The sequence below is a fragment of the Hemitrygon akajei genome, chromosome 30, assembly GCF_048418815.1.
Source record: "Hemitrygon akajei chromosome 30, sHemAka1.3, whole genome shotgun sequence".
NCBI lineage: Eukaryota > Metazoa > Chordata > Chondrichthyes > Myliobatiformes > Dasyatidae > Hemitrygon > Hemitrygon akajei.
Window position 1 is genome coordinate 11,702,638 of NC_133153.1, and position 20,243 is coordinate 11,722,880.

The window sequence follows — 20,243 nt, forward strand, 5'->3', positions numbered from 1 at the left end:
TGCGAGCTGCAGTTCGTCACCAAGGTTCTGGAGGTGCTCAATGTTCATTAAGTCACCTTTCTGTTCTAAAGCAACAAGGCACAGGATAAGGCAAAGCATTATGTACAAACCTGCCCTACATAGGTTTCCCAGCATTGATCTTGTTGGGTCAGGATGTTGTAGTCGTATATAGCAGTCTTATTAAACTTGATTACAGGCTTTGTTTTGTTGTCTCCTGAACTGAATGTGATATTCTGCTTCAACTCAATGTCAGGTACAATGGTCGAGAGATTCTCCTCTGGGAAGGCTCTGGTTGCTAAAAATGCTGTGCCCGTATCATTAACATTATCCTGTAGGAAGTGTATAGACATATGGAAATTCTAAGATTAGATTAAACATTACTGGTTCATCATTTCCAATTTATTTTTTCATTGTTCAAACTACATTTAAGGTTCAGAATATCTAGATTGTTTTAGATTTATTCCGTTTTAAATTACAAGTACTTCGAACAATTCAACAGAATAAAGAGTCCACATTTATAACAATTTCCCCAACACTAGGTTGCACTAAAATACTCTGCAACCGATGAATTACTTACTAAATGTGCCCAATTTTTGCACAGCAATGTGTTAATGATCAGTTCATTTCATTGTATCCTCAGAAGGATATAATTGTAAAATATTCTGGAGTAGAATAATCTGTTTGAGATGAATTTCAAAGCAACATTTTTTTGAAACGATTAGTCAGGACTTCTGCCAACTTAGACCACGTATGGTCACTTAACAGGGTATGTAGTGTCTCAGTTTAACTTCTCATCCTAAATGTAATGGTGGATTTTGCCACTGCATACTTGGGCTTCTTGAACACTCAACTTTCTAATAGCTGCAAAACTACTGATACTGAACACGGCTGTCACCTTGAGATTAAACTCTTTGAGCCCAGCAAGTCAACAGAAGCACTTTATGAAGCTTGGTCCACAATTCCATCATGCTCTTTGCTGAATTTGTAAAATACCCACTCACCCTAACATTTTCAATTTTTAATCAATGCCACGCCTAGAGGGCAATATCTGGAATACACACTGGGACAAATCACTGGGAAAGGGGGAGAAATGGCATAAAAGTGCAGAAAATGGTGAAAACCCGTCAAGCTATAAAAAACTAATGATTAAAGACATTCTGATCTGACAGATATTGCCTGCTGCTTCTATAAATGTCAAATTCTCAAGAGAAGTCTCAATAATTTAATACTAAATTTTGATTATCTGTACATGTAATCTCTTCTCAGACCACGTAAAATTGATTTCCAGTTAATTAAAGCTAATAAAGATCCGGGGTGTCACCATCTCTAAGGATCTGTCCTGGGTCATACACATTGGCGTAACCATGAAGAAGGCACATCAGTGGATCAACTTGTTGTGAGATTGAGGAGATTTTGCATGTCACCAAAGATTCTTGCAAATTTCTACAGATGTACAATTTTACAGGTGTGTAGAGGATTTCGCAGCCTGGTATAGAGGATCGTAACAGGTTGAGAGTTATGGACTCAGACAGCTCCAGCAATGGACTCAACTGCCTAGCCAGCGAAGACATCTGAAAGAGGCGGTGCCTCCAGAAAGCAAAATCCATGGACCCTCACTATCTGGAACGTGCCCTCATCTCATTACTACCACCGGGAAGCAGATACAGGAGCCTGATGACTCGCACTCAATTCAGGAACAGCTTCTTCCGTTCTGGCACCAGATTTCTGAGTGGTCCATAAACCCCTGAACACTACCTCATTATTCCTTTTTCTGCACTATTTATTTATTCTTCAACGTAGTGGTCGGCAACCTGTCGATCGCGATCGACCGGTCGATCTTTGAGACTTTCCCAGTAGATCCCGAAAAAAAAGAAAAATAAATACACAAATACTGTCGAGAGATTGTTTCCGGGTTGCGGGGTTTTATTTCCGTTCTTTCTGCCCAGTGCGCATGCGTGTAGCTCCCCCCACACTACACAGTGTAATTCAGCGGTCCCCAACCGCGAGGAAACAATATGAGTCAGCCGCACCTTTGCTTATTCCCTGTCACGCCCACTGTTGAACCTGAACCCACACGAGGTCATCAGTTGCCTAACACCCTCGCACCAGGGATCACTGGCCGCCTCGCGCAGCCGGCAGGAAGTGCCGTTGCTACCGGCCTGGAGCGCTGCCTCTAAACCTGTTTAGCACACCGAATGTTCATAGGGAACCCGGTGCTAAAATATTCGCAGACGACCTAATTCGGGCTCACGATTTCATAAGTGGCAGAGCAGCTACCGCGCTGCGATCTACTGAAACAAACTTCTGTCAGTCGATCGATCCTACAAGGGGGCGGGTGGGCGCCCTGTCGCATTCCTCGCTTGCTTAGTCACTCTCTCCAGTCTGCGACCGCTGCGGCCCCAGCACGGGAACCTCTGGCCCTTACCTTGTCCTCTTACCCCACCCACGAACAGCTACACCTGGCCAAGGCATCTGGCAGCTGGTGGGCGGGCGGGAGGTTGTCTAATGAGGCAATGAAGCCCTCAAAACTGTTTCAGTACCCTCAGTCCAAGCACCCTGCACTTAAAGACAAACCCACTGAGTTTTCTCAGCAGAAAAAACGTGAGCAAGCGGGACAGAAGCAAGTGCCGAGAGCTGTGAAAACTAAATTGCGGAATAGACTGGACATAAGTAACCCCCTTCGAGTATCACTATACAGTATTCCAGTCGTGTTTAACAACCACCACCCTCCCCCCCACCGTTGGTCAGTCCACAAGAATACTGTCAACATTAAACCGGTCCGCGGTGCAAAAAAAGGGCAGGCACCCCGGAGTTTATACATTATTTCTACTTCCGGGTTGTGGGGTTTTACTTCCGGTCTTTTCTGCCCCGGTGCGCATGCGTGTAACTAATCAATCTGGGGTCGATCTTGCCTTTCACTAAGGCTGAGGTAGGAGATCTTGAGCTTAAAAAGGTTAGTGACCACTACTTTAATGTATAGTAATGTTATGTCTTTGCACCGCACTGCAAACCACAATTTCACATCGTTTAAGACAGTGATAATAAACCTGATTCTGATTCTATCCCCTCTCTTCTACTTACAAGTCAATCAGAATTCCCTTGCCTATAGACCGTACACCCACAGATGCAGTGCTTTGAGATAGAAACTTCCCATAGGAACATATCTGCTCTAAAACATGGCATTCAATGAAAAATCATGAAAATAATGATAGAGATGTAGCCCTTCTATAATGCTGGTGGACAGCACTATGAAACTGTGGTCCTTGTAATAATACAGGGGAAAGGTGGGGTGGAGAGGAGAAGAGAATTAAACAGTGGAAGGCAAAACAATTTAATAAAGTCTCGTCTTAATAACATTAGACCAGTTATCAGCTCTTCTTTTCTCAGCACCCTTCATTCCTTGGGAAATTAGAATGAATGGGGATAGGCTGTAGTTATTGAGTGAAGTATATAGATCCTGTTCCTTCGATATCGTGTGTAACGGATGGGTTCAATGTGAATTTGCGTCCCTGAAGATGATCTTTCACTTTAGTGTTGGAAACGCCCTGTGATTCTCTGTGGGTTAGCTTACTGTTCCCCTGAATCAAATGCCCTGTTGGAACGACAAGTGTTGTTTGAAGTTTAAACACCTACCGACATGCTCATACTATTCACTTTGTCAAGCAGAGCAATGATTAAACTGTAGAGGTTGCCCAAGTACAACACCAGCACCCTGCAGTTAGAACAGACAGGAAATTAACAAATCCAAAGTGAAAGTGACGCCGTGCTTCATAATCAAATCATGGCTAATGCCTTTTTCACATCGCAATATCAGAAAATATAAATTGCAATGGAGGTGAAATCTCCTTAAGTTGCAAGAAAATGAAAAGAACCTTAGACCAAAAGCACAGTACACATGCTGGAAATCTGATGTATGAAACTTTCTGTGACATCTGTGGAGAGAGAAAAAGAACTAATGTTTATGGCCGATGATAATCTTATTTCAGATTTCCAGCATCTGCAATCTTTTTTTTGCTTTTCAGTTAAACATTCTCATATTTTTGTCAATCAACACTTTCCCGCTTCGATTCTGGTGAATTTCAGCTTTCATTCATCTCCCGTCAGTGCTTCACGTCAGTGATCTTTGATCAGAGTTGGGAAAGGGTATGACTGAGGTAGGTGTAAGTTACGGAGAAAAGAGGAGCATGAAGAAGGGGAACAATGGAAGGTCGGTGGTGGAGTTGAGACCAGGGGAGGCTGAGTGATACAACTAGTGGTGGTGGTAAAGGCTGGTGAATGAGAAGGATGTGAATGAATCTGAAATTCACCACAAAAGAGTAAAAATACTGAATACTAAAAATGTATGGCTGTGTTAAAATCAGAACAAATGCACATGCTGAAAATATGAAATAAAATCAGAAGCTGGTCTCTGATCTGAAATGTTAACTTACTCCCTCTGTCCACTGATGCTGCCTGAGCTGCTGAACATCTCAGTAGGCTTTTAGCACTTTAGCATGATTAATTACCTGATTTTACAATTAATCTTCTTCTCCGTTTTGTTACTTTTACCAATTTTGATGAAATATTAACCCCGATTCTCTCTCCACAGGTACAGCCTAACCTTCTGAGTATTTCTCACAAGGTTCTATGATATAACAGGAACCTTTGATCCTTTTGAGAGGAATTACAAAATAAAAAACCAGATTACAGCCCAAGTTAATGGATAAAGAATCCAAAGTTCCTGTTTGATTATTTTAGGCAGTGCCCTCTTATGTTGAACGATACAGATGGCAACTGATACTGCTCCTCCGCTGCCCATCTCCTCCACCCTACTTGAGGTGTTTCCCTCACCATATCATGGGAATTTAGTTGAGCACGGACTGCATCTCGGTGCAATTAAATGTGTCCTGGCCTTAACTCACAGTGGCACAGGCAGATCAGAATTCACTGCTTGAACTGTATCATCACTAGTGGCTAGGTCCACACTGGCAGCAGAGATTGGGAACAGCGGGCAGGAATGGGAACAGCGGGCAGGATTGGGAACAGCGGGCAGGATTGGGAACAGCGGGCAGGAATGGGAACAGAGGGCAGGATTGGGAACAGTGGGCAGGAATGGGAACAGAGGGCAGGATTGGGAAGAGCGGGCAGGATTGGGAAGAGCGGGCAGGATTGGGAAGAGCAGGCAGGATTGGGAAGAGCGGGCAGGATTGGGAACAGCGGGCAGGATTGGGAAGAGCGGGCAGGATTGGGAACAGCGGGCAGGATTGGGAACAGCAGGCAGGAATGGGAACAGCGGGCAGGATTGGGAACAGTGGGCAGGATTGGGAAGAGCGGGCAGGATTGGGAAGAGCGGGCAGGATTGGGAAGCGGGGGCGTACCTGGCGAGCTGGAAGCGCAGTGTCGTTCTGGGGTGCAGCATCTCGAGCTGAGCCACCAGTTCGAATACGGAAGGGGCAATCATTGTAATAAGCGAAACGACGACACTCACCTAAATGCAAAGCAGACAGTGAGTGAGTGCATTCTGCAGCAAGTGTTTCCACCCAAAATGGACTCAAGGACGAGTGCATACCTCATTCTTTTCCCAGAGCGTCAACTCGATCTTAGTGCGCTCCAGCTCCTGTGAGCGGTCAACAACAAAGTAAATGATGTAAATACTTCCGGCCAATGAGAGAAGCACCAGTATATTGGCAAGGATTCTTAAACTAATAATCACTGCCCTGTAAAAACATTAAGGGGAAACATGTTATTTTTGACTGAATTATTACTGGGTGCTCAAGTTCGGTTTCTACGTCACATTGCTGCCAATACTTACAGGCTTCTGTCCTTTTTCTTCACTTGCTCCTCCAGAATAGCCTCCTTAAAAAATGAAATATTACGTTCTGTGTTAACCCAGCTGCTGATCAATAGGGAGTTCTAACACACACAGGGACACTTTCAAAAGTCACATCAAGTAAACGGGGTGTGGTGAACTACATATACCTGTCTGGACACGCCCCCCTGCTGACTGCTCCTGTGGCTCCTCCCACAGACCCCTGTATAAAGGCGATTGGAGGCACTGCTCCCCCCTCAGTCTCCAGGATGTTGTGTGGTGGTCTCTTGTTGCTAATCGTGGTCTCTTACAGCTAATAAAAGCCTATCGTTCGCCTCCCGTCTCCGAGAGTCATTGATGGTGCATCACGGGGCGACCTCACTTGAGTAAATTAGTGGGAACTGTTGCCAGGCGATCAGAGGAGATGGATATAAAGTGATACAGGGATTTACCGATGCATCACAGAGAGGAATATTTAATTCAGCATGAGTTTGTGTCCCACGATGGTCCTGCTGAAAGGGTGTGGAAGCAGGCAGAGGGACATGCTGATCTCTGGGGAATGAGTGGGATTAATTAAAAGTGCAGGCAAGATGTTGAAATTGTAAAGGTTGGTAACTCCACGACTTACCCCCGCAGGGTTAGGTTATTGGGAGGCACTCACTCTAATACTGTTGATGACTGCGGCTGTCTTGCTCTCAGCAGCCTCGGGATTGCCGATGAGATAATCCCAAGCACAGAAGACCTTCCAGCAGAAGGTGTAGTTTTCATCGGAGGCGCTGGCCATGCTCAGCCTGGAGTTCTTTGCCATTCTAAGAAGCAGAGAACAACAGGATATCTTCATTCTTTCACATACCGCCCTCCGGCTTATCGACATGCACCCTGTCACACACACAGAGCTGGAAACTAAAACGTAACCCTCACCCCTGAATGTTAGGGTCCGAGAACACCTAAACATCGAGGCTTTTGCTTCACATCATCAAGGACTATGTAAATCAAGATGGACGCTGGGTGGGAGTCAGCAATGAGTTATGTAAATGAGGCACGGCCCACTTCCCTTGTCCTGCAGAGTTAAAGAAAGCACTGCAGTCATGCAGGACGTGAAGCCACAGCTTCACAGGTCCAGTGACCCAGGTAGTATCCCGACTGTGTGCGCCTTGCACATTCTCCCCATGACTAGATTTCCTCCAGGTGCTACTGTTTCCTCCCACATTCCAAACACGCACAATCTGGAAGGGTTAAATGGCCACATAGTGTGTGGGTGAGGGACAGAATCCAGTGGGAGTTAGCGTGGAATTGGTGTGAGTGTTGTCATGGACTCAGTGGCTGAAGGCCCAATTTCCACGCTGAATGATTCTAATAACATCGCAAAATAAGCAGCAAATACACTAAATAATTCAAAATTCTTTCTTGGCCGTGTAGACGATGGTGCGTTTTTTTTTTCAGAATGATTACTTTCGCAAAAGGATGATGAAGCTATAGGCAAACACCGCCATTCCAACCATAAAGTAGGCCAGAGGCAAATGGTAGCCTGCCCATCCGATCTTCCTCTTGTTGCCATAGTAGCCGTAGAACATAACGGAGTACTGGAGGTAGCCCTGTGTGACGGACAGAGTTAAAGTCAGAAACAGACACTGGCATAATGAAACGTTTGAGCAATTTACTGAATGGTAATATTGGCTGTGTGGCAAAAATGGTGAAATGCTTGCCCCAAGTGACCAGATGGTGTCCAGATCTTGTGCAGATCCAACATGCCCCGCAGGAATAGTTTTGCTTGGAATACTGCCAAATGGAGCTCCTGCTAAAAGCTATGAAAACAAAAACAGATGCAATTTCATTATCCACATTACTGAACTGATGTCACCAGATATGAGACTAAATGGAAAAAGAATTGAATATGTTTATGCTCGCAAGCCAATAACACACAATGCAACATGGAGATATATTACATTCAATGGCAATCAGAGTTGAAGGATCTGCATCTTTTTATAACATCTAATGCCATCCTCCTCTTAATATCATCTCTTAGGAACCTCCTTCAGTTCAGTTTACCACAACATCTTGTCAAGAACTTCAAAGAAATGTTGATTATTTATTCACGGGAAGGGGATCTCCCTGGCCAGCTCGGCATCTATTATCCATCTCTGAAACACTCGCTAGGGCATTTTAGGAACGAGTAAAGTTGTGTGGACCTCCGGATTTCCTTTGCTGAAGGATGTGGGTGAACCACATGAGATCTTACAGACACGAGGAGGAGCTTCTTTAGCCAGACTGTGGTGAATCTGAGTAATTCATTGACACAAACGCAAGTGGAAGATGAGTCACTGGGTACACTTAAAGCAGAAGCTAAAAGGTTCAGTTTAAGAACCGAGAGGTAATGTTGCAGCTATATAGGACCCTGGTCAGACCCCACTTGGAGTACTGTGCTCAGTTCCGGTCACCTCACTACAGGAAGGACGTGTAAACCATAGAAAAGGTGCAGAGGAGATTTACAAGGATGTTGCCTGGATTGGGGAGCATGCCTTATGAGAATAGGTTGAGTGAACTCGGCATTTTCCCCTTGGAGCGATGGAGGATGAAAGGTGACCTGATATAGGTGTACAAGATGATGAGAGGCATTGATCGTGTGGATAGTCAGAGGCATTTACCCAGGGCTGAAATGACCAACACAAGAGGGCACAGTTTTAAGGTGCTTGGAAGTAGGTACAGAGGAGATGTCAGGGGTAATTTTTTTTTTACGCAGAGAGTGGTGAGTGCATGGAATGGGCTGCCGGCAACGGTGGTGGAGGGGGAAACGACAGGGTCTTTTAAGAGACTCCTAGATGGCTACATGGAGCTTAGAAAAATAGAGGGCTATGGGTAAGGCCTAGGTAGTTCTAAGGTGAGGATATGTTCGGCACAGCTTTGTGGGCCGAAGGGCCTGTATCGTGCTGTAGGTTTTCTATGTTTCTTGATTAGTAAGGGTGTCAAAGGTTATGGGGAGATGGCAGGAAATTGAGGATTGTTTAATTTAATTTCTTGTACACAAGTGTGAAGGAGAATGAAATAATTGTTACTCCAGATCTGATGCAGCACAAAAAAAATCACAAGATAAAGAGCACAATAATAATAATAATAATAATAATAATAATAATAATAATAATACAGCACACAATAAATATAAACAGATAAGATAGCTTATACACCTAGATTGGATTGTATGTCCATAAAGTGACAGTAGGCTATGCATATGATAACTGACAGGAAATAATAAAGTAGTAATGGAATTAAAGGGTGGAGGTGTTGATCAGCCTTACTGCTTTGGGAAAGTAACTGTTTTGAGTCTGGTGGCCCTGGTGCAGAAGCTGCGTAGCCATCTTTCTGATGGGAGCAGGACAAACAGTTTATGTGCTGCATGGGTGTCGTCCTTCATGATGCTAATGGCCTTTTCTGGCACCTTTCTGTATGTTTGGCCTTGATGGCAGGTAAGCTGGTGCCGGTGATCTGTTGGGCAGTTTTGGCTACCCGCTGTATAGCCCTCCTGTCTGCCACTGTGCAGCTTCCGTACCAAGCAGCGATGCAGCTTGTTAGGATGCCCCCTACTGCACATCTGCAGAATGGCAGGGGTACAGATGTGCAAAGTCCAGCTCTCTTCAGCCTCCTTAGAAAGCAGAGGAGTTGGCCAGCTTTCCTGACTGTGTAGGATGTGTTCTGGGCCCACGAGAGGTTGTGTGTGACGTGCGCTCCCAGGAGTTTGAAACTGCTTGCAGTTTTCACGGCTGTGCTGCTGATGTAAGTGTGTGTGCGTGTGCGTGTGCGTGTGCGTGCGTGCATGTGTGTTCCTGTTCTCCTGAAGTCAATAACCATCTCCACTGTCACGTGGACAATGAGGAAAAGATTATTGATTACTTGCCTGGCACCAAGCCTTGAGCTCTCTCACCTCCTCCCTGTAGGCCATCTCATCATCGTTGGTGATGAGCCTCACCACGGCCATGTCATCAGAGGACTTGACGATGCGATTGTTCGGGTCTTTGACCTGTGCAGCCATGTGTCAGCAGAATGAGCTATAATGGGCTCAGGACGCAGCCCCGGGGTGGGGGGAGAACCGATGTTGAGGATGATGGGGAGGGAGGAGCGTTGTGCATCCTGACTATCTGAGGACTGTTCGTTACGAAGCCCACACCCAGTGGTGTATTTAGACTGAGGAGCAGGAATTTGTTCACTGAGATCTGCTGGACAATACCAAACCACAATCCAGAAATAGCATTCTGACAGAAGTATCCAAATGGAGCTGAGAGGGGTAATAAATCAGCCATGATGGAATGGTGCAGCAGACTCAATGGGCTGAATGGCCTAAATCTGCTCCTACGGTATGTCTTTATGGCCTTAACAACAATCCGATAATTTGCTTAATGTTATTGATAATAACTTTTTATGTCAGAACATTTAAATATGCTAACTTAAATTCCCCTGTTGCTGGGATTGGCTTCAAAGGCACACCTCCAGATGTATAATCCAACGCTTTGGACAGTGATGTACCTCAAGGTGGTTTGCAGAAGGCAGGAGAAGCAGACACGGCCCCTTCACAGACTGCCTGGAATGGATACATTTAAAGCAATTATGGGAGAGGGGTAATTAGGAAGAAACTTTTGCCCCATGCAGCCACTCCCACAGATACGGAATTGGCAAAAAAGAGGGATCAGCTGAGCAAGTTAGGGCAGAGAATTAGATGGCGTAGGACGGCACATAAGGCAAAGCCTGGAGCGTGAAGGTGAGAAGAACTGCATTTGTCCAGGATTGTCCAGCAACTTGTGTCGGGTTTAGTACATGTTGGATGTCTGTCGTATCTGACGATGGCTGTATAGTTCTGTTGTGTGTTCGTAGGTGGCTGCTGAGTCCAAGTTGTGAACAAAGCTTCGACGTCCACAATAAGGAGCTGAAAACTGTGCTGGATCTGGGGGCGGAGCCACTGCTATCGCTTTCCCTCTGTATCGGGCAGCGATTAGCACTGCTCACCGTCTCTCCTCCAGGTTGTTGTGAGCAGTTTGAACCAAGGTTCACAGTCTTGCGTACTCATTTTGGTACAAGCCCAGCGTGTGCAGTTTCAGCTTTCACGCAGTCTTTGCACTGTTGTCAGCAAAACAGTAATGGTAGCTACTAACCCGGAAGAAAGCTCACCATTAAGATCCAGTGATCCTTGTGGCACGTATACCCCCTTTCCCTTACCTGCCAATTCAACAAACTGAGAAGCTGTTTGCAACAAAGAACTGTCGCAACCAGAAAACAGTGAAGGGGATAGCTAGTTTTGTCTACTTTATTAACGGTGATGCAGGGTGCCACTAAAGACGGGAACAGATTTAGCATTAAAGCAGACACCAAAAAAAAATCATTAACTTTCTATCATCTTAATTTTACTATTCTTGTTCTTTTAAGTTACAGAAACAGAAAAAAAGTTTTTTTGAGGTTAGTTTGCTATGCAATTGAAGACTTTAAGAACTTTATAACTAAGTGTGACAACTTCTTAAGTTTTTTTTTTGCACAGTTCTGGACAAAGAAAAACCTGTTTCTGCACCCAAAATCCAGGAACAGTGAATGAACCTCTGATTGTTTTCTGAGCTGCGGTTTATTGCTACAGAGGCATTGTAAATGGAAAGAAAGGCTGTTTGAGATACAGACAAGCATTATCCATTCGAGTCTCAGAATCTGCAGCTTTCTATCTAACACTGTGAGGCTGATAGTAGATAACCATCAGCAGCCGGGGTTGTGTAGTGGAATGCCCATGACATAACCTCTAGGAACTGAAACTGGCATCTTCAGGCCACAGCGAGTTCTGGATAAAGACCATGATTTTAATTTCAGTAGAGCCAATGTCTGCTTCTGGCAGAGCAGAAGCCAAGTCAAGCCAATCTGATAAGGCTGATGTTGCGGACAAGGTTTGTGATTCGAGTTTATTTCCCACGAGTACACTGAAACGTGCACCCGAGGGTGCAAACATAGCACGCATACAATGCTCAGCAGAGCAACACAGAACACAGCAAGCACCAACTCGACAGCAAAACAAGTCCATTCCTCCCTCCTACCCGCCCGCACCATCCTTTAAACCTAGAACAGGCTGTCTTCTTTAGCCTCCAGCTCCCAACCAATATTAACGCCATTAACACAACGGGACAGAAGGGATTTATTTAAATCAGTGCGGATTAGAACTATTTAGGTGAGCAGACTAGGTGTGAGGCAAAATATGCCTGCATGGTTTTGGAAAAACTAAAGCAAATTATATTTAGCTATTCCATGCAGTAGACACCTACCTCTGGTAAGATGACAAATGCTCCTGTCATTATCGTCAGCACTATGTTGATGCCAAACATCCATCTCAAAAAAATAAAGTAAGAAGCCACACCAGAGCCAAAATGACCTATCAACGACAGAACAATACTGGTGACAATAGTTTACTTCCAGCAGTGCATTCGCTTAATAGGAAACATAGATACTGAGACGTTCGATGTGCGTTTAAATAGATTCTATTCTTCTTCAGACAAAGAATGTGCAAGGAATGGAGCTGTCTTATTTCCAGTCCAGGCACACAGTCAGCTGCAGTCACCTCTCTCCATTCCGTTTGAATCACGTGCCTCATCTGAACCTCAGAACTGTCATGCCATCATAAACACAGCTTCCCAACTCCCACTGCAGCCCACACCTGATCAACCGAGTGAGACATACCCGCTCAAGGTCAAGTTGTGTACACTCATTGTGCTTCTGGTATTATGAATGGAGAAGCCATTCATTTCTCTAGCCTGGGATAAACAGGACCCCCAAATTTTCAAGATGAAAGACCAAGGCCAACCCTCTGTCCCACTCACATACAACTGCCTTCTCTCGGCTTTTGTTCGTTCTAATCAGTGATATGCGATGGGGACACAGGACAACACGGAGTGAGAATTTACTAATTTATCTAATGGGTTCAAGAGCCACAAGATTTACACACTTTCCCCCCAAAACACCTATGAGTTTAAACGATACTTATTGAATGTTTCCTATTGTGGCGGACGTGTACACCTCTGCTGATTTTGGTCAGCGCCACGTGGAAAAGTGGCCAATGTAGCAGGGAGAAGGCAGCGTTCAAACAAAATACACCCCGTTAGACTCCCTCAAGACCAACTTACTTTCAATTTTCTTGATTCTCATTTCCCACGGGATGAAAAGTACCATGATATTGTACACCAGTCTCCCAAATTTCTTCCACATCTAGGTTTTAAAGCAAAGACTGTCAGTGTACTACAGCGGCTAACACCAAACTATTGCTTCTGCTAACTCCCTCACAGGTGAGGGAAGGATCAAAACCAACGGTGCTGGAAAAAAACAGTGTGTATGCTGGAAAATTGAAATAAAAACAGAAAATGCTGCAAAACTTTATAAAACTCTGGTTAGGCCACATCTGGAGCATTGCATATAGTTCTGATTGCCCCACTATAGGAAGGATGTTGAGGTTTTGGAGAGGATGCAGAAGAGGTTTACCAGGATGCTGCCTGGTTTGGAGGGCGTGTGCTATCACGAGAGGCTGGTAAACTTGGGCTGTTTCCTCTGGAGCGGCAGAGGCTGAGGGGAGATCTGATAGAGGTTTACTAGATTATGAGAGACACAGATAGAGCAGACAGGGAGTACCTGTCTCCAGGGGTTGAAATGTCAGAGGGCAGGCACTGAAGGTGAGAGGGGGTAGGTTCAAGGGGGCTGCGAGGGGGTCAGTTTCTTTTACTCAGTCATGGATGCCTGGAATGCGCTGCCTGGTACGGTGGTAGAGGCAAATACTTTAGAGGCTTTTAAGAGACACCTGGGTAGGCACATGGATGTAAGGAAGATGGAGGGATACGGACATTGTGTAGGTAGGAGGGATTAGTGATTTGTTTTTTAGCTGGTTCAGCACAACATTGTCTGAATGGCCTGTTCCTGTGCTGTACTGTTCTATCTGGCCCGACCACCACCCCTGTCTGGGCATTCCATGCACCCATCACTTTCTGTGTAGAAACATCTCTGACATCGCCCCTATACTTTTCTCCAATCACCTTAAAATTAATCCCACCCAGTGTTAGCCATTTTTGCTCTGTGAGTAAGTCTCTGACTCTATCATCTGGTACATCCCTATTAAATGACCTCTCATCCCCCTTCCCTCCAGAGAGAAAAACCCTCACTCACTCAACCTGTCCTGATAAGACATGCTCTCTAATTCAGGCAGCACCCCGATTCATCTCCTCTGTACCCCTGTTCTTCCTAAAATGAGGCAACCAGAACTGAACACAATACTCTAATTTATGAAGAGAGCAATAGAGTTAATGCTTTAGGCTGAATTCGTTGGAAAGCATTGACTGGAAAGAAACTTTTATCCCCCCATATACAGTATATGGGGGAATACTTCCAGCTTGTATTTATTTCCAGGATGTGGATGGCAGCATCTATTGTCATCACTTACTTCCCTTGAGAAGGCGATGGTTAGCAGCTACTTTGAATTGCCGCAAGTGTGGGCAGTTTTATGATGAAGAGTCAATAACAATGGTGGACCAGACCAGTGAGATATTTCAACTGGAGATGATGTGGACTCAGAAGGGAACCAGCAGGTGGGGCCCCCTAAAGTCTACTGTCCTTGTGAGGCTGTCCAAGATGAGGCAAATTTGTATAACTTTAATCTGATTGGATGATTGTGGCATGACTTGTCTTTTACATGCTGATTTTGATGATTAACACACTGGGTGGTTGTGAGATCACCTGTTACATCCTGTTTTTAATGATTAACACACATAATCTTGTGGTTTACTAGATAGCACCTCATCTTTGGAAATGTTTGACATTCCTTCTGACATCTTTTATCGCACTTCCCATTGATCCCCAGATGAATGGTAGTGAGAGTGAGGGGTACCGGGAGACCAGGTTACAGATTGCGGTGGTGTAGAGTTTTGCTGCTGCAGAATGGTCACAGAACCTCATGGTTGTAGCGGTCAGTCTGTCTCATTTAGCACAACCGCAGGGCTGCAGTGCAGTAGAACATGATGGGAGGCGTCCTTTCTGTAAAGGCGTGTCCTTACAGAACTATGTGGGAGGCTTCTACAAGATGACATGAGGTCAATCAGCTCATCCCTCATGTTGTCTACCCTGTACCTGCTGCAGACTCTGTCTGCCAGACGTGTCCTTCAGGGCTCAGCCAATCTGCTTGAGAGTGGTGTACCAAGTCACGTTTGCTATTGGATATTGAAGCCCTCGTACAACTGGGTGTTCTGCCTTGCTGATGAGACAGGATGTACCCAGTGGGTGCAGTGGAGTAGCTCCTAACATGTAAGGTATGACATGACGAAGAGGAAAACATCAGTCTATTCAGCAATCTGAAACGACAACTGTCCATTTCTCCCCACAGACTCAGCTTCATCTGCTGAGTTCCTCCAGCAATCTTGTTTGATTAGTCAGTGGGATGGTTCTCCCAATTCTGACGAAGCGTCTCGGACCTGAAATGTTGACCCTGTTTCCTGGCCTATTGACGTACTTCCAGCATTTTCCGTTTTATTTTATATTTAGCATTTGGTGCTTTGAAAAAAGATCATTTGTGAGGAGAGCAACTTTGTCGTGTAATAACCAAACTTCAAGACATCAAAGTGTCGTATGGTGCGGGCGTGCTGTTCCAGAAGGGCCTGTTGCCATGCTGTATCGCTAAATAAGTATTAAAAAAATTCAATCTTTATCTTTAAAATAAATAATCCTTTAATTTCTGTGCATGCCATTCACTTTATTATTAGATTTTTTAATGAACTTAATTAAATTGATTGAATTCAATTACAGTGTCTTGAACAAACACCAGAGGGCTTAGTTTAAATTATTTTAATTTGCAAACTGTTCCTTTGGCGCATTAGATTCTCGACTTACCTCTGCCCCAGCTGCTTGATAGCCTCTCGTCCTCGTCAACCTGCCTTCATACTTGAGCACAATTTCTTTGGCTTGCCTGTAACACCGATATCAGTGTAATTTTACGTTCTGAACCATTAGGCTTTAATTCCTAATACACCATCATTTACATAATTTCTAATCCATCATTGTCTCACACTACATGCAATAATTTCATTTCACCTTGTACCACATTATGGCCTCAATTCTAACACATTTTTACATTATCTTCTACATGCTATTGACTGACAGTTTGTCCCCAGTTTAAGGAGTTCAGACACTGCCACAGTTAGCATTATTATTGATCAAAATTATGTAATTGGGTAAATGGTCTAAACTGTGTTGAAATGTGCAATCTTCACCTTGGAAAGATGCTCCTGAGGAGTGAGATTAAGGAGTGAGCCAAGATAACAATTAGTATTGGGAGCACACATCCAAAAAAAAAAGTTAAATTAATTTGTGAGAGTCAAATAAATTACATCCGATTAAAAAGTCATCATTTTGGGAATTAAATTAGGAAGATTTATTTTCATATAAGTGACTCACTCATGTAATGAACTTCCAAATGGGGTGGAACAGAAAAACTATAAGCTGTACAAAAGCAGAATTGGAGAACATACTGCACGGGCCAAATGATCTTCAACATTCAAAATTAGCTTTTGATTTGAATTTCGTCATTCCATAATGACTTCCTTTGCCCTGAGTATGGAGACATCATGTGTTTCTAGATAGATAAAAACATGATTGGCTAATCCCCCCCCCCCCATCAATCATATCAGAGACAAAGTTTTACATAATTGGAATTGACTTAACACATAATTTGAAATAGTAAGCATCTTTAGTTTTTCAAAAATTCAAGATATCCGCAAACACTTTATAACCAATGAAGCTGAAATACATCAATTTGTCCACAGCACTTTTCCCCAAAAAGGATAGGGATAGTGATTAAAATATTTTTTTCAGTTAATCTGGAGTGCTCAAGGTATGAAAGAAAAACATGCTCATCAAGTTCAAATTTAATTATCATTCAACCATGAATACAGCCAAATGAATCAGGGCCAAGGTGCAAAACACATTACCAACAGCATACAGCACACTGCAGAGGAAGATACAGTCTTTTACACAGCCTGAGACCTTGAGTGGCATGACTATAGGATTGATGGTAAGGTCTCCTGGTCCAGTTTGTTCTTCCACCACGTGAACACTGGAGGGCAGCACGGAGCATTGGGTCCAGCCTGTCAATACATTACAGATTCCAGCATGCCTGCATTGGCCTCTGCTCTCACTCTTGGTGTCTCCTCCCCGGGCAACTGAAACAAGTGACCCCGTGGCGAGCGCCTAGTCCTCGCCCCAACCAAGGCAACGTTGTCAGTTGCACAAATGAACCCATGAGCTCTAACTGCAGTACTTCACAGTACCAATGTCCAACAGGGTCTTGCGATCACAACACAAGTGTCCAAGACAACCATTCATAGTCTACTCTGTCTTGACACAATGGTACACAAGTCCAGGTGACCACACAATAAAGGTATGCAATAAGCCCAGCTTCATCACTGTCCTGCGGTACTTGGTTTTCAAATATCTTTCATTCATAAGCTCCTTTATGTTCAGTGGGAGGTAATTATCACGGCAGGAGAGGAGGCTCTGGACTGACACGTCGGAAAGGGAGTGTGGATTGGAACTAAAATGATTGGTCACTGGGAAATCCTGCTTGTTGCAGACGGAGCAAAGACCTGCTCACCTTTTCATCAGAGTTTCTTCATTTGTTTCTTTTTGTCCTAATTTGAGGTTCTCAGCCACTTATTTTTAATTTATTCAGCTATAAAAGCACTCAGGGTGCTCAACATTAAAACTACCACCTCGATTGTTTTGCGCTTCATGAACATAAATATTCAGAAACACCAATGCACCATGACTTCGTGGGTATATATAGAAAGGCCAGCATTTGCTGCCCAGCTCTCTCTGCCTTGGTTATAACGTTGTTGAGTCTCTTTATTAAGCCACTACAGTCTCTGTGGTGATGGTATTCTGTGATTCTCTGATCTTTGGTGATGGAGAAATAAGTTCAAGTCATGATACGGTGCAAGTCGGAGAGTAGCTCAGAGATGAAGAGCTCCTATTCACATGCTGCTAGTGTCCAAGGTAGTAGGAATCAGAGAATGAGGAAATATTGTTATGATGCCCTGGATGGTACACTCACACACAGTCACAGTGATGAACAGGTCATGCCCTGGATGGTACACTCACACACAGTCACAGTGATGAACAAGCCATGCCCTGGATGGTACACTCACACACAGTCACAGTCATGCCCTGGATGGTACACTCACACACAGTCACAGTGATGAACAGGTCATGCCCTGGATGGTACACTCACACACAGTCACAGTGATGAACGGGTCATGCCCTGGATGGTACACTCACACACAGTCTCGGTGATGCCTTGGATGGTACACTCACACACAGTCACAGTGATGCCTTGGATGGTACACTCACACACAGTCACAGTGATGCCCTGGATGGTACACTCACACACAGTCACAGTGATGAACAGGTCATGCCCTGGATGGTACACTCACACACAGTCACAGTGATGAACAGGTCATGCCCTGGATGGTACACTCACACACAGTCACAGTCATGCCCTGGATGGTACACTCACACACAGTCACAGTGATGAACAGGTCATGCCCTGGATGGTACACTCACACACAGTCACAGTGATGCCTTGGATGGTACACTCACACACAGTCACAGTGATGCCCTGGATGGTACACTCACACACAGTCACAGTGATGCCCTGGATGGTACACTAACACACAGTCACAGTGATGAACAGGTCATGCCCTGGATGGTACACACACACACAGTCACAGTGATGAACAGGTCATGCCCTGGATGGTACACTCACACACAGTCACAGTGATGAACAGGTCATGCCCTGGATGGTACACTCACACACAGTCACAGTGATGCCTTGGATGGTACACTCACACACAGTCACAGTGATGAACAGGTCATGCCCTGGATGGTACACTCACACACAGTCACAGTGATGCCCTGGATGGTACACTCACACACAGTCACAGTGATGAACAGGTCATGCCCTGGATGGTACACTCACACACAGTCACAGTGATGAACAGGTCATGCCCTGGATGGTACACTCACACACAGTCACAGTGATGCCCTGGATGGTGCACTCACACACAGTCACAGTGATGAACAGGTCATGGCCTGGATGGTACACTCACACACAGTCACAGTGATGAACAGGTCATGGCCTGGATGGTACACTCACACACAGTCACAGTGATGAACAGGTCATGCCTTGGATGGTACACTCAGACACAGTCACAGTGATGCCCTGGATGGTACACTCACACACAGTCACAGTGATGCCCTGGATGGTACAATCACACACAGTCACAGTGATGAACAGGTCATGCCTTGGATGGTACACTCAGACACAGTCACAGTGATGAACAGGTCATGCCCTGGATGGTACACTCACACACAGTCACAATCATGCCCTGGATGGGACACTCACAGACAGTCACAGTGATGCCCTGGATGGTACACTCACACACAGTCACAGTGATGAACAGGTGATGCCCTGGATGGTACACTCACACACAGTCACAGTGATGAACAGGTCATGCCTTGGATGGTACACACACACACAGTCACAGTGATGCCCTGGATGGTACACTCACACACAGTCACAGTGATGAACAGGTCATGCCTTGGATGGTACACTCACACACAGTCACAGTGATGCCTTGGATGGTACACTCACACACAGTCACAGTGATGCCCTGGATGGTACACTCACACACAGTCACAGTGATGAACAGGTCATGCCCTGGATGGTACACTCACACACAGTCACAGTCATGCCCTGGATGGTACACTCACACACAGTCACAGTGATGAACAGGTCATGCCCTGGATGGTACACTCACACACAGTCACAGTGATGCCTTGGATGGTACACTCACACACAGTCACAGTGATGCCCTGGATGGTATACTCACACACAGTCACAGTGATGCCCTGGATGGTACACTCACACACAGTCACAGTGATGCCCTGGATGGTACACTAACACACAGTCACAGTGATGAACAGGTCATGCCCTGGATGGTACACTCACACACAGTCACAGTGATGAACAGGTCATGCCCTGGATGGTACACTCACACACAGTCACAGTGATGCCCTGGATGGTACACTCACACACAGTCACAGTGATGAACAGGTCATGCCCTGGATGGTACACTCACACACAGTCACAGTGATGAACAGGTCATGCCCTGGATGGTACACTCACACACAGTCACAGTGATGAACAGGTCATGCCCTGGATGGTACACTCACACACAGTCACAGTGATGCCCTGGATGGTGCACTCACACACAGTCACAGTGATGAACAGGTCATGGCCTGGATGGTACACTCACACACAGTCACAGTGATGAACAGGTCATGGCCTGGATGGTACACTCACACACAGTCACAGTGATGAACAGGTCATGCCTTGGATGGTACACTCAGACAC

The 20,243-nt window shown here is 45.1% G+C and overlaps 1 protein-coding gene across 4 annotated transcripts in view; it reads right to left on the bottom strand.

Moving 5' to 3' along the window:
* Positions 1-20,243, bottom strand: part of LOC140718814 (transmembrane channel-like protein 3) — an 88,738-nt gene that overhangs the window by 46,391 nt on the left and 22,104 nt on the right. For 2 of the 4 annotated variants that reach the window (XM_073032999.1, XM_073032997.1), the window contains exons 3-12: positions 15,665-15,740; positions 12,925-13,006; positions 12,070-12,176; positions 7,241-7,593; positions 6,450-6,597; positions 5,792-5,835; positions 5,549-5,696; positions 5,358-5,467; positions 3,634-3,712; positions 111-329 (exon numbers count right to left, since the gene is read on the bottom strand). In XM_073032999.1, coding sequence (XP_072889100.1) covers positions 111-329; positions 3,634-3,712; positions 5,358-5,467; positions 5,549-5,696; positions 5,792-5,835; positions 6,450-6,597; positions 7,241-7,593; positions 12,070-12,176; positions 12,925-13,006; positions 15,665-15,740 — 1,366 coding nt within the window. The remainder of the gene's footprint in view (positions 1-110; positions 330-3,633; positions 3,713-5,357; positions 5,468-5,548; positions 5,697-5,791; positions 5,836-6,449; positions 6,598-7,240; positions 7,594-12,069; positions 12,177-12,924; positions 13,007-15,664; positions 15,741-20,243) is intronic. The other 2 variants (XM_073032998.1, XM_073033000.1) reach the window with 2 other exon arrangements.